Source organism: Physeter macrocephalus, chromosome 13, assembly GCF_002837175.3.
Source record: "Physeter macrocephalus isolate SW-GA chromosome 13, ASM283717v5, whole genome shotgun sequence".
In the NCBI taxonomy this organism is placed as follows: Eukaryota; Metazoa; Chordata; class Mammalia; order Artiodactyla; family Physeteridae; genus Physeter; species Physeter macrocephalus.
The window spans coordinates 50686187-50701518 of record NC_041226.1 but is presented as its reverse complement, the minus strand read 5'-3'; the positions used below and the strand labels follow the sequence as shown (position 1 = coordinate 50701518).

Sequence of the window (15332 nt, the reverse complement as noted above, 5' to 3'; positions counted from 1 at the left end):
GGAGCAACTGGGCCCGTGAGCTACAACTACTGAGCCTGTGCTCTGCAACAAGAGAGGCCAAGATAGTGAGAGGCCCGCACACCGCGATGAAGAGTGGCCCCCGCTCGCCGCAACTAGAGAAAGCCCTCGCACAGAAATGAAGACCCAACACAGCCAAAAATAAATAAATAAGTAAATAAATTTATTTTTTAAAAATTGGTAAGTAAATAACTTATTTATAGTAATTTCCTGCCAGTTCTGTTTTTAAATATAGGTTTCATGCCAATGCTGTAAAGGTCAAAGTGTGGTAGTATGATCCTGAGCAATTTAGATTAGTAAGGTTTTACAATTCACAGCCTCTAACAGGAATATTCCATTATAATGGCAAATACAACCGAACATTCATAACTATCTGTGTGACAGTCATAAAACCTACAAAGGCCTTTATGTGTGCATATCAATAAAATCCAAATACTCTATTATTTCTCTACTAGACAGGGTGAAAAGACCACACATGTAGCATATTTCTTCTCTTCTAAGGCACACGTGTCTATTTAACATTTCTAAAATAAGGAGATCTTAAAAGCACTGATCTTAGATTTAATGGCACATAGTAACATTATATCTGTTTGAAGTTACTTAGCTCACAAACTAGGGGGAAATTTTAATTATAATATAAAGATATTTGCCATGTATCAAATGAGGTAATATCAGTCATACACACAAATCCATCTGGGCTATCACTGGCCTGGTTAAGCAGCAACTCAGACAATTTCAGTTCCATAGCACTAGAAAGAATATCAGCACGTTTTTAAAGTCTGTTCAAGTCTGTTTAGACAATACAGTGGAAGCAATCCAAGCTTTGAAGGCTAAGACACCCCCTGAATTTAAGTCTTAGCTCTGTTATTTGCCCAAGATAAGCTAAGCAAGTTACTCTTCTCTCTGACTCCCTTCATTTCATGCATTGGAAGCAAAATGGCTGGCTGGGCTGTTACTAGGTTAGAAATAACTAATGTAAAACACCTGACAGATAGCTAGCTGTCTGTCAGGTGTCTAAACCTGATGGAGTATTTATGAAATATTCCAGACACTCTAGTACAGTGATGCCCTCACCTAGTTGATATTCATCAGTCCAAATCCATCGTTCCCTTAGAGTTGTAAACTGTAAACCATTGCAACGTTCTTTAAGACACAAAAGCAAACATTAAGACTGAAGAATGCTTTCTTCATCTTCCCCATTTATGGTTTTAAGAATGAGGTAGAGAAAGAGTAGGTCTTTTTTCTCTTCTACCCACCCAGGATTCAGGGTCTGTACACAGCACATATTAAATATTCAATGGATGGGGTTGACGAGACACAAGATAAAAGGTGTACAGATGAGAGAACTCAGTACCCCTAGGCTAAGCCTCACCTACCTGCCCACCCTCCCTCTTCAGCCCATCAGGACTGTGCTGCTTCTAGATACAGCAGCAGTAATCTCTGGCTCTAGCAGCTCAAGGCTTACATCAATGGATATCAGTCTTTATGGGAATTTTTTACCCTGACTCTTTCTTGTAAGCAGAATGAAAAAGAGAATGAAAAATATGAGAAAGGACATAGAGCTCTATTTCTTAATCTGGGATCAGCATGCTTTAGACACCAATATTTAATCATACTATTCCTATTTCTCCTCCAAGACAGGGACCAAGCCCTTCCGGTGAAATGAATTCTTCACCAAAATAAAAAAAGGATCTAGGGACCCTCAGGGTCTGGTGCCTCCCTCTTTGAAGCCTTTTACAAAATTTCACATATGTTCTTAGTGTGTGTACACGTGTGTGCTTTACTGCACACTTTTGAGATGAATACACATTATACACAAAATAAAGTCTGAACTCCCCACCTAGTAGAGGATTTTCCTTCTCAATATTAAGTCAAAAGAAGCCTAGTAACATGTCAGCCAAATTGTCTACCCAGACATAGATTCTTTTGAAGATTATTTCCGTTTATCTCAGTAAATGTGAAAGAAAAAATACAGAACAAAAGCATTTCAACAAAGTCTAGCAGCCATCAATGTTATAATGTAATGAAATGGTGAAATGTAATTACAGTGATACTTGATATTTAGGGATTTCTCCCCAAAGTGCTCAAAATACACAGCACAAACCCTTCTTAAATTGATGGTGGTTAATGCAAACAGAGCTTAATTCAAAGCAGCTGCTTTTTCCAGGCCACCAAGATCCCCCCCTTTTTCCTTTTTTAACTTAAGAAAAACTGGCTTACCTGAAGTGTGTTCATTCACAGTATGTTTTTAACCTACTTATTTTTGAATAGAATTTTATTACACTATCATACGCATTGAATGTGGCAAGTATCCTTAATTTATACAGCAGGTGTACACTGTTTCCTTAAAATTAAAGGTTTCTCAGTAACACTTTTGGAACATGTTTTCTTAAGTTTACTGTGTATATTTTAGTCAGTAGTATCTGAAGCAATGCTTTTAAGCTCTTGAGAAAAAGTGGCCATCACTCTGCCTCTCAGTTCAGTAGGGATATGCAGAAGGTATGTATCCATCAGCAGCCAATCCCACCTGGGATGGCTGCTCAGCATGACAAATTATACCAGGGCAATTACCCCTAAAATATAACTACTCCATTAATCTAGACTCTTTAAAATAACCAATAAATGATCAATATACAACTTTTATACCTATTCAACATTTGACAGCGAGGCTCTTCATTTTAAAAGAACCAAAAGCTATAATGTTATGTCAAAGCATCAACATGAAAGTATACTTCCTAGTTTCTTGATGTGTTTCACCATGTACAACTGGAAGTAAATAATAACCAAGGCTTATGACCTCACAAACAGTGTCTATTGCTATTTATGATCGTTCACGTCCAGAGCTAAAACTACAAATATTTTAGAGAATATAATCCAGACCTTTATGCTATCAGTACAGTAGCCTTTTGATGGACAGCACAGATGGTAGATGCCCAAAAGGAACAGCTAAGTTTTCTGTCTGGGGGAAAACATAGCTGCAGTGTGCATTTGAATTCTGTAAACATTATGAACACCTATTAGCCCCCCACCCCAAAAAAAAATTCATAAGGCCTACAAAAGCCTTTTAGAGAACAGCATCTGATCTGATCTTGTCTATCCAAAGGATAACCACCTCTCCTCTCCTAATGACCAAAACGATAAGAATTTTCACAGAAGAGGAAAAATGGGATGAAAGAATTAAACCAATCACCAAAGTAAAGTTTTGAATTTGGATTTGTGTTGTAGACTGCTTGTGGTTTTATGTCTTTTTTTTTTTTTGCTTTTTTAAATATGGAAATAGAAACTTTTTAAGGAAACAAATCCAAATCAAACTACAATATTTCTAACATTGCATAAAATACACAGAAAATTGAGGTCTCAAAAAGTTAATAAAATTATGTTGGTCCCACATAAACAGGAGGAAGAGTAAATAACTTAGGCGATATATGTTCTCTGGTTTCCAGCTTTGCTATTCTAACAAAATAGATAAACTGTAAAAAGCTGACTAAACATACATGTCAGAAGAACATCTGTTTTAATATCTGCTCCTAATTGAAAGAAGAGATAAGTCTAAAATGGCTAAAATTCTCATAAAAAAAATGAAGAGCCTATAGCCAATCATCACAATTTAAGTAGCTGGGGGCCGAATTTCTCCCTCCATGTTCTTCTACAGGGCACACATATCTTCACTTCATAGGGTCAAGAATCTGGATATATGTATATGTACAGCTGATTCACTTTGTTATAAAGCAGAAACTAACACACCATTGTAAAGCAATTATACTCCAATACAGATGTTAAAAAAAAATAAATGATCAAAATTGATAACTCAGTACCACTTATTGAGCACTACTATATGTCAAGCACTATACACTTTACATACATGACTTTATGAAAATCAGTACGATGTCCTTGCGGGGTAGGGCTATCCCCCAAATGGTATTATTTGCTAAGCTCTAGGATATTAGCAATTCCATCTCTCTTGTTCACTGAGCAGTAAAGTGATCACAGGGAGGAAAACTAACCTGTCTAAGGTCATTCAGCCACCAGGTGACTGAATGGGATGGGATTAAACCCATGTCAGGCACCTAAAGTCCCTGCTATTGTTAGGATGATTATCTATTCATGACAATTGATGCACATCCATCCTGGGTGAGAAAGAAACTCAGCCTGGGGTATACTAGAAACAATTCAAATGAACTGCTAAGAAATCTTCACGTTTCTGTGTGCTCATATTCTTCAAATAGTTTTTATCATGCCGAAGTCAAAGGCAATTTGTGACTTTTTTCAAATTGGCTTTGGTGTTTAATGCTAGGCAAAGGTAAGAGGTACTAAGGCAGATAGCTTGACTTTGGAAGAAACAAGGCTTACTGTAAACTTGTTGGTAAAACTTCTTATTAAAGTAACTTCAATGACTTCCCGTTAAGTTACCTCTCCACTCTTGATTCCTGCTTTTAAAATTTTCTGTCCCTTGCCCTTGAGCTTCTACAAGATATTCCAACTACCTATGTAACCACTATACTTTTCCACCCAAGTCTTAAGCATACATTTAGATTGGTGATGGTATGAGAACATTAAAATGTTTCTAAAACTTCATATAAATATAAGCATGGAACAACATCCCTCAAATGTCAGTTAAAAACAATACTAGCATTTATCATTTGACATCAGAATAAGGATTAAAACTTCCACCAAATACTTTGGAAAGTACATGGCCCAAAATTCCAATTTTAGTTTTACCCACACAACTGAGAGGAAACACACAGTCTTCTTTTAAACTGTATAAGTTTCAGATTGTGTTGTAATATTCTGAAATGATAAGTAAAAGTCTCACCCATTAAACCGAAGGTTTAGTCACTGCTTTCCCAGATCTGCTTTGCAATTTTGAAAGATGAGGAAGAAAGAGAGGAGCACTTAGCAAAGAAAAAATTCAGTTCTCATCTTTGAAGCCTGGTTTTAAGATTTCCATGATATCTTCATAATTAAAATCTGATTTTCAAATAAGTATTTAACACCTAAGGTGTCAGGAGGAGATTAAAGGGAGTAGGGAATGCATTATCTCTGCCCTCAAATAGCTTCAAGTCTAGGGAAAAATTAGATGTAGGTAAAAACAAGAAACGCTTTGAAAGCCCAGAAGAGAGACCAACGTCACCTTCAATTAGAAGTGTTTCCTGATTAAAAAGCTGAAATGACTGTTCATCTCTATAGTCCCAAAGAGCCCTGTGCATTTAACACAATGTATTCTAACTTAACTTATGAGGACATTTCCTCAATTATAATGTGCACCCCTCTAACGGCAGGACTCCATCTTATTTATGTCTGTATAAGTACCGGCCACAGAGAAGATGCTGAATCAATGCTTGCTGTATGACTGGCAAGTGAATGAAACCAAAATTTCCCTATAGCTGGATTAACTGCCACTTTCTACTCTGTAGCTCCAGAAACAGATGTAAGCACATGCACCTCACATGTACACCCTTCACTCAAATCATCAGTTAAATCAGACCAGAATATAGCATGAAATTCAGGGAAAAACAATGCTTAACATCTCCAGTGACTGGTGAAGCTCTCATTTTCAAAAATGACTGACAGGACTACAGATATTACAGTGCACGGAACTGTAAATTTTGATTAATTCAACATAGGCAGCCCTACAGATAATTAGGTGAAAAAAGAATCTCTTCAACAAAAATATCTCTTTGGTTTAACCCTCTGAAGGACCATCAGATCACATGCTATCTGATAGGGGAAGCAAATTCTACCACCTTCCCATGAACTGACTCATGACAACTGCTAATCAAGATGAGCCACCAAGTGAGATTCTTTGGAGCAATGAATTTAGGATGGGTTACTTTTGTAGATAAAGATCCTGGCCATAAAAGTCCATAACATGAAGTCTCACCCAGCAAACCAGGACAAAATCAGACCCCATGGCTCTTTGGATTTGAGGGAGTGGGGAGCTGAGGAAGGAGACTTGGCATCCAGAAGCGTTGATCTATCGAAGAAATAAATTAAGAACTAGAAATGGAGAGAAATAAATGCCAGATAAAACTGCTAGTTATTCTACAGTTTGTCCCTGCAGCTCATATCCCACCACCTTCTCTGCAGCTGAGCAGACTCTTAGAAATTCAAACTTTGCAATTAAAGATCATTTGAAAAATGTGACCATATATTTTTGCTGCTGGCCTTAAACAGGACCTCGGCAACCCAAAAGAATTAATGTCGCCCTTTCAGTAACTACCTAACACCAGAGAATGAATGGGATAGAGATGGATGTGATACAGTAAACTTCCTTTCTCTTTTATTCTGTTCTAATTACTTGGTAGAAAGGAAGGGAACATTTTTTTTTTTTTTTTTTTTTTGCGGTACGCGGGGCCTCTCACCTCCGCGGCATGTGGGATCTTCCCGGACCGGGGCACAAACCCGTGTCCCCTGCATCGGCAGGCGGACTCTCAACCACTGCGCCACCAGGGAAGCCCGGAAGGGAATATTTTAAAATAGTAACATGAATTGACAGGTGGAAGTCGCCATACTCAAGTTACAGATCCAAGTTTGGATACCATTAAGGTTGCTTTTTTCCTTTTCGTTTTTTTTAAACAGATTAAGACATTGAGAAACTCATTTGAAAGACACATCTGAAAAAAAAAGTAGTAATATCAGGTTTAAATGAAAGTTGAAAATTATACAATTCAAAGTAGGTATATTTTTACTTACATGAATAATAACCTTAAAAAAAACACATACACATTGATATCTCAAGTCAAATTTGGCAGACTGTAAAAGAGAGCCATCTGGGAACTTAATTCCTAAGACATGACCTTACAGTATTGCTGCAAAATCAAGCACCCTTTTGAAGCTTTAGAGATCAGCTAAATCCTTAAAATATCATTTTGAGCCTCCTTTATTGTCACAAGGGAAATATGTTAACACTAATTTTGCTTCCAACTACTGTTCCTTTGGCAACTAGTACATGTAAAAATAACAGACTCTTGATTTCTCCACCCTCCATTTGATAAATAGACCTTTGAAAAAAACTCAGTCAATAATATTTCAAGTCACATTTTAGACCTAAAATATTAATATCATAAATAACAAAAGAGTAAGTGTACACTAAAAAATACTTTTTCTTTGCATGACAAATATTGTGTTCAAAAGCATCGCCATCCTATAATTGTATGATGAACAGAATGTATCTAAGTAAGTGTGAAAAACTGCATTGGAATGGTAAGGGGGTGGAAAGAAAAAACATGTTTATAATCTGTTCAAATTCTCAGCTTAAAAATATCAATATATAATTTGGTTTAGAGCAATGGTTTCAATGCAGGACTTAGTCTGAGTCAAAATGCTAGACACAAAATTAAAACCTTTAATGTTCAACTCTACCTTTCTGTCAACTTCAATCCTCCAATACAGGACGTCTGGGCTGCTCTGCTGAGCTGCTTTCCACAACGAGTCATTGTTCTGTGCCTCTTAATGACCAGATGCCACCACAGAGACCATGACACTTGCTGTAGGAGCTCTGCAGTGCGCTGTGGCACGGCCTTGCCGTCACTGTGCTTGCTCTCCCACAGGCCTTTTAGAGAAAGTGTGCAGAGATGGCCCTGTGGGAGTCGCACCCCCCTCTTCTCTGCAGATTGTGTGTGTTTCTAAGTTCAGTATGGATATTTGGTAAATGGTTAATAACACGGTGCAGTTAATCATTGGTGCAGAAGCTAAATTTCATGGCCTCAGTAAACATCTCAACTAGGATAGGTTCAACCTCAATCTACCATTCATGGAGGCTAAGTCCCCAGTTTGCTTACTACCCTTTTGGGAAGAAAAGGAGTAAAGATACACCCTGTCCATCAAAGTCAGGAATGTCAAAATTAAAAGTATCAACTGCCTTTTGCATATATGTAGTCCCAAAATAAGTGGAATAATTCAAACATATTTGGAAAAGTTCAAACTATTACTTCCTTCAAATAAAATAATTCCGTTAGAAAATTAATACGTATAATGACAGAACTATAAAGAGTACCCTAGCTTGTTTGACTAGTGAAAATTGTTACAAAGTAAATGGTGAATCTCAAACTACTGGAAAATAAGATTTGTACTTGCGGTCTGGATTACTGAAGTGATTCAACAGCAGCGTGTCTTTAAATTAATTGCTTTTCTACTGACACTCACTCTCACCACACACAGCTCTCCTAGGCTCTGTGTGTCATCTGTGCTTTTAATCACTGCTGTCCACTAACCAAAAAAAAAAAAACCTCACATCGGCCAACATGTAGTTCTTTGCTCTCGGTATGTTCCGCAAACATGTGCCTTAGATGACATGTGCAGGAAGACCAACAACAGGTCTGTGAACTGTTAATGCAGTCTCTTAGGGGTTGAATTTTGATAGAGCATTTAAAATAATAAATAGTCTGCCACACTTTTGCTAATATTAATGTATATGGATGGGCAAGATAATGCCCAAGTACTCACACCTTACTGCACGCTCCAAATACAATGAGCCTTTCCGTAAAATGAACAAACATACTAACACAGAAATACATGTTACTATACTAGTAAGTAAAAAGTCACACTTCAGCTGAAAGTTTATGTCAGTATCCTCCCTTCCACACACGATTATCTTGCTGGCAGAGTGGAAATCCAAACATTTGAAGTCAGGGCCTCTCAACCTCAGCACTACTGATATTTGCGATCAGAAATTCTTTGTTATGGAGGCCACGAAATACCCTTTTGAACTGAAGCGTATTTAGCAGCATCCCTGACTCCCAAGATGGCAGTAGCACCCCCATCCCAGCTATAACAACCAAAAGTATCTCCAGACGTTGCCAAATGCCCCCAGTTGAGAACCACCAGCCTAACCAACACCACCAAGGCTTTTAATCTACAATAAATACAGGACAAGATCTTTGACCTACAGAAGCCTCCACATTGCATAAGAACTGAAACTAAAGAGAAATGCATTACTATTTCGTAAGGAATTATTTGCTTTCCTTCACATTTTCCCTTCCTTCTATAAAAATGCTATCTCAGGGCTTCCCTGGTGGCGCAGTGATTAAGAATCCGCCCGCCAATGCAGGGAACACGGGTTCGAGCCCTGGTGTGGGAAGATCCCACATGCCACAGAGCAACTAAGCCCCTGCGCCACAACTACTGAAGCCCGCGCTCTACGGCCCGTGCTCCGCAACAAGCAAAACCACCGCAATAAGAAGCCCGCGCGCCGCAACGAAGAGTAGCCCCTGCTTGCCGCAACTAGAGAAAGCTTGCGCAGAGCAACGAAGACCCCACACAGCCAAAAATAAATAAATAAATAAATAAAAATTAAAAAAAAAAAAAATTCTATCTCAGGGCAGAAGAGCTCTGGCCAACCGTTTAAAGAAGCCGTTTGCCAGCTTTCTCACTCTCCACCCTCCACTTCCTTTGCAGCAGCCCCACGATCGACCCCTGTGCTCTTTGGTCCAACAAAACGGAACTGTCGGGGCAATGCTCTTAATTAAGAGAGTCGAGGTCCTCATGCAGATGTTCTCACTAGGACTACTTGGACACATCTTGCTTTTATGGACTTGTGGTTTCCACTGAAACAAGTTGTTCTGCATACTTCCTACTACGGCTGTAACTACGTGACCTCCCGGTTTCAGTTTGTCACTAACTTAATTTCATTGAGGGCTGAGCCCAGATACTGATTTTTCCTGAACACTTTAGACCCAGCGTCTCATGAAACAGGCTCCAGGCAAGTTTCGCTCAGGGCACTCTTGTTATTAGAAGCCAACAAACATGTTTTACTAAGTTCATAGCCTCCTCGAACATCGGCTACAGAGTTTCAAAACAGTATGATTTTAAGGGGAAAAGACATTTCTTCTTAATAGACAGCAACAACTGAAGAAAAACACTTTGAAAGTTAAAAATTTCTTTGCCCATCAGATAGGTCATATGAGAGAATGCTGATTAGGAAAAATAAATTCATCCATAGTTATTTTTCATGGAAATTAAACATGACCTTGAATACTGCAGAAGTAAACATGCCATTTTGGTGCTGAAACTTAGGATCTCTCAACAATCTTCCAATTAATCAGAAATGCTGACAGACCCATCCCTGCTATGCACGTATCACTGCTGTGTCGTTTAGAAATGCTTGTTCAACAGAACTAGAAGCATATAGATATGAAATGGCTTGTTCATTTAAAAATATATCATTGCTTTTAAAAGATTAATCCTACCCAGGTTTTTAGGTTATATGGCTAAAGACAATGTTTACTATAAAAAATATTTATAGACAGGGTTATTCTTCTTTAGAAAAAAATCTTGGCCATATTTAATATTTTACAGTCATTTTTAAATAACTTTAAAGCTATTACAATAGGGATATTAACTCTTCAATCTTAGTCTTTGAATTGGTAAAAGCTAATTTTTTCATTTCTATTATTTCTATAGATAGAATAAGGTGTTTATTTTTTTCCAGTGGAAAAATGCTAATTATGTTTAAGAGCCATGATAAGGAGGAAGTCATTATTACAAAATTAAATCATTTTCCTGTCACATTGCTCTGGTAACATGAGTTTATTCTGATTCACTGAAAGCAAATTTAGATTTATAAGAGAAAAATCGTACAAGAGTTTGAAACCAGATTTCCTGAAACCATATACTCAAACACAAACGGCATTTTCCATCTAAAACACAACACAAACACCTGCACACATGTTTTCACCCCCCCCACACTTTCACTTTCTCATTCATACTATTAAAAGAGTGAAAAACAGTTCATTTTTAGAAATCAGCCAGTTGACAAAAGTCATTACCGGTACATGTTGGTCCCAAGCACCACTGCTTTCCAAATATTAAGTCTCTTTTATCACTGTCCCACTCTCATTTTTATGTTAGCAATCATGTCTTAATTTCAAATAACTTTTACTCTGTAAGCTAAAATATAACCTTCTCCATTTACTTTATAAATATAATGAGCGTCCTCACCATTAGCAACCAAACACTATGATGTTGGACAAGCATTAAAATATAAACCACCATTTTGGCTAATACAGGAATTTAAAATAATAACATATCATGGTCTCAGTTACAGACAGCTTCACACTCACAATCCCTAAGCTATTTCTCAAATGGTCTGTTTTGGAATGCAAACAGAGGAAGACAGAGGGACAATTTTTCTGTAATCGGAGGTCTCAGGAATTATTTACACTTAAGCTACAAGCCTTAAGTTTTAAAAAACATGTAACAAACCAGTGAAACTTACTTGACAGTGACTCGATTTGATAAATCCTGTAGATCCCCAGGATGGAAAAGCTGGGCTTCTTTCAATCCAATCTGTTCACAAGCTTTCAAAAAAACGTTTATATTATCCTGTGAAAAGAAGTGGAAAGTGACTGCTTAGCCGAGCTCTCTCTCTCTCAGACAAAGGTTACCAATTTTTATGATATAACTTCCAAGCTTCAAAGTCCAATTACAGCCAGCAAAAAAAGAGGAAGCAAGACCAAGCCACTCGTGTATGTAAAAAAAAATAATATTAATACATGCGCATGTATAGCCTTTCAGTTTTCCAGAGCATAAACGGCAGTGCTCTCTTATGCCAGGCATATGCTGTTCCTGTGATCTTTGTGACTGGCACGTTAAACATTACCTGTTATGGGACAAGTGCCTGGCCACAGAGCAGTAATCTACACTTTGGATGTCAGCTCTGCTCTGCAAACAAACGCCCTCTTCCCAGCTTTGCACGACAAGCCTCACCTCTCCTCTTTAAAAATAACTCCAGCTACTGACATTCACCCACCCAGAAACTGTTGGCAGGGAAGGAAGAAGAGGAGGAACATTCTGTTTCTATGATCACAGATTACAGAACGACTGTGGAATACCACACCTGGAATCTGGGTTGGGTTGCTTAGCCGGCTCTTGACAGACAGGGAAACCACACTATAGGACCCAGGAGAAGCCCAGTGACCATCGGCTGAACCGCAGAGTTGAGGTGTGGTGGTTACTCACGCCCTGCACCTGCTTCAGGAAGTGCCTCCACAGCAGGAAAATCTAGGTTGCCCTGCTATCTAATTTCAAAACCCAAATCTTCGATTCACAAACCAAGGCTTTTCATCCACGTAAACAGCTGCACCAACACTGACAACAGTAGAGACACATTGGGTGAGCAGAATTAGCTGGAGCTTCTAGCTTTACTCCGCTTCAAAAAAGAAAACCCTTGGGCTTGCCCGGTGGCGCAGTGGTTGAGGGTCCGCCTGCCGATGCAGGGGACACGGGTTCGTGCCCCGGTCCGGGAAGATCCCACACGCCGCGGAGCGGCTGGGCCCGTGGGCCGTGACCGCTGGGCCTGCGCGTCCGAAAAAGAAAACCCTTTATGGGGTTGAGCTTGTGCAGATGCCATGCGACTCTTCACCTTCACTTTGTTAGGTTCTCAGGCGAGAGAATGGCCTCCTCACATGCCAGCACAGGCTGGTCCCCTCACACCTGCTGGCAATGCCACATCTGAGGGGTGAGCCTCTCAGGCCCCCTGAAACCTCACCTCACTCCCTAACTGGTGGCCGTGAGGGTCCTCTCTGCCACGTGGAGAGAGGCAGTTACTCTTTTCCCATGCTGGGAAGCTCATCTCCACAGGAAGAAAAGGCAGGCTGCAGTGGCAAAGTGGGAGGGAATGATCGAAAGGGAAATGAAGGAAGGTGAAGAGGCTAAATTCAACAGTTCGGGTTCCTGGCGCGTGAGAGGACTTAGGGAAAGGGGAAGCAAGTGTATGGCAGAGAAAAGCAATGCTGTTAGGGAGCTCAGGGACATTGAAAAAAACCTGTTTGTAGCATTAGGATGTTAGTCTAGTGTACGTACTATCAGTAAAAGGCAGCGTGAACTACCTAGCTGAAAGCTGCAATCCATGATTCATTTTACTCATTTTGAACAGAGGTCAAAGATTAAAGGAACTTAAGTCAAAAGTTGAACAGCTCAATGGAAGGCATTCAATCTGAGGAGCAGGAGGTGCCTCAGCTGCAGTGCCTTAAAAACAGCCCTTGAATAGTTCTCTCAACTTGAACGCCAGTGGACTAAAGCAACAAGTTACCTGCCCCATACACCCAACATACAAGGGTGGGACAGGTGTAGGGTAACTAACAGACACACTCCAGTTCAATGTGCGCAGAAATGAAAGGTCACTGATCCACAGAAATTCTGAAGTCCTGCAAAGCATAGGTTGGCAGGTGCTTCACTAGGATTCAAGGCCAGGGAACACCTCCTTCATGGTTTTCTGCTTCACTCTCCAGACACTTGGCTCCACCTTAAAAATTATCTTTCCATTTCCTTGGAAGGTAGCTTGTGTTTGCAGATGTGTAGCTTTCTCAGTCGGCTTCCTGGCTGCAGAAGTTTGCAGGACTAAAGGTCTTTTTATTTTGTAATCCTCTGACCCTTTCAGTCTAAGTTTACAAAGTTTCTGCAAATACAATTCCCTCAAAAATACCATATGTCTTCTGTGAATCTTATTGGACTGCACTCCAAAGCCACAACCACAAATTCCTTCAAGACAAGCCCTTCTCTTCATCTGCTGAGGTGACTGAGGGACAGCACCCTTAAGCTTCTTAGAAGCCCTACTGCTAGACCAGACAGATTTCCAAGGCACCACTTTGTATCTTTCTAAGATCTTAAGTGATTTTACAGCCACACCCTCAGCCTTATCTTTAGACCATCTTGTTTACCTGCCAGGCTCTGAATTTGATCTCTGCCAAAAACCCATTTCTCAATTCTCTTGATTTTTTTCTGAAAAAAATTCATCATTTATTAACATAAAGAGACTGATATTCCCCAAACCAGCAATTCCTGTGACCCCTTGTGTTTACTATTCTACCTGTCACTTTACCTTTCACATTTTTCTATAATCAGCAAGAGGAAGCCAGGCAGCACATTAACACTCCACCTGGAAATCATTTCAGCTAGAGCATCTAGTTTATTAGGTACAATTTATAGGTATAAGGGAGTAACTATCACGTGAGAATCACTGGGACCACTTTAGAAGCTGGCTACAATACTTGTACAATAAAGAACACAGAGCCTGAACCAAGATGGCGGAGTAGAAGGACGTGCTCTCAGTCCCTCTTGCGAGAACACCAGAATCACAACTAACTGCTGAACAATCATCAACAGGAAGACACTGGAACTCACCAAAAAAGATACCCCACATCCAAAGACAAAGGAGAAGCCACAATGAGATGGTAGGAGGGGCGCAATCACAATAAAATCAAATCCCATAACTGCCGGGTGGGTGACTCACAGACTGGAGAACACATATAACACAGAAGTCCACCCACTGGAGTGAAGGTTCTGAGCCCCACGTCAGGCTTCTGAAGCTGGGGGTCTGGCAACAGGAGGAGGAATTCCTAGAGAATCAGACTTTGAAGGCTAGCAGGATTTGATTGCAGGGCTTTGACAGGACTGGGGGAAACAGAGACTCCACTCTTGGAGGGCACACACAAAGTAGTGTGCGCATCGGGACCCAGGGGAAGGAGCAGTGACCCCAGGGGAGACTGAACCAGACCCACCTACTGGTGTTGGAGGGTCTCCTGCAGAGGCAGGGGGTGGCTGTGGCTCACCGTGGGGACAAGGACACTGGCAGCAGAAGTTCTGGGAAGTACTCCTTGGCGTGAGCCCTCCCGGAGTCTGTCATTAGCCCCACCAAAGAGCCTGCAGGCTCCAGTGTTGGGTCACCTCACGTCAAACAACCAACAGGGAGGGAACCAAGACCTACCCAGCAGCAGTCAAGAGGATTAAAGTTTTACTGAGCTCTGCCCACCAGAGCAACCAGCCAGCTCTACCCACCACCAGTCCCTCTAATCAGGAAATTTGCACAAGCCGCTTAGATAGCCTCATCCACCAGAGGGCAGACAAAAGAAGCAAGAAGAACTACAATCCTGCAGCCTGTGGAACAAAAAACACATTCACAGAAAGGTAGACAAGATGAAAAGGCAGAGGGCTATGGACCAGATGAAGGAACAAGAAAAAAACCCAGAAAAACAACTAAATTAAGTAGAGACAGGCAACCTTCTAGAATAAGAATTCAGAATAATGACAGTGAAGATGATCCAGGACCTTGGAAAACAAATGAAGGCAAAGATCGAGAAGATGCAAGAAATGTTTAACAAAGACCTAGAAGAAATAAAGAACAAACAGAGATGAACAATACAATAACTGAAATGAAAACTACACTAGAAGGCATCAATAGCAGAATAACTTAGGCAGAAGAACGGATAAGTAACCTGTAAGACAGAATGGTGGAATTCACTGCTGCTGAACAGAATAAAGAAAAAAGAATGAGAAGAAATGAAGACAGCCTAAGAGACCTCTAGGACAACATTAAA

The 15332-nt window shown here is 40.0% G+C and overlaps 1 protein-coding gene across 9 annotated transcripts in view; it reads right to left on the bottom strand.

The window, feature by feature from the left end:
* LMO7 (LIM domain 7) overlaps positions 1 to 15332 on the bottom strand; it is a 201322-nt gene that overhangs the window by 88500 nt on the left and 97490 nt on the right. For all 9 annotated transcript variants that reach the window (XM_028497824.2, XM_055089677.1, XM_055089681.1 and 6 more), the window contains exon 4: positions 11234 to 11340. In XM_028497824.2, coding sequence (XP_028353625.1) covers positions 11234 to 11340 — 107 coding nt within the window. The remainder of the gene's footprint in view (positions 1 to 11233; positions 11341 to 15332) is intronic.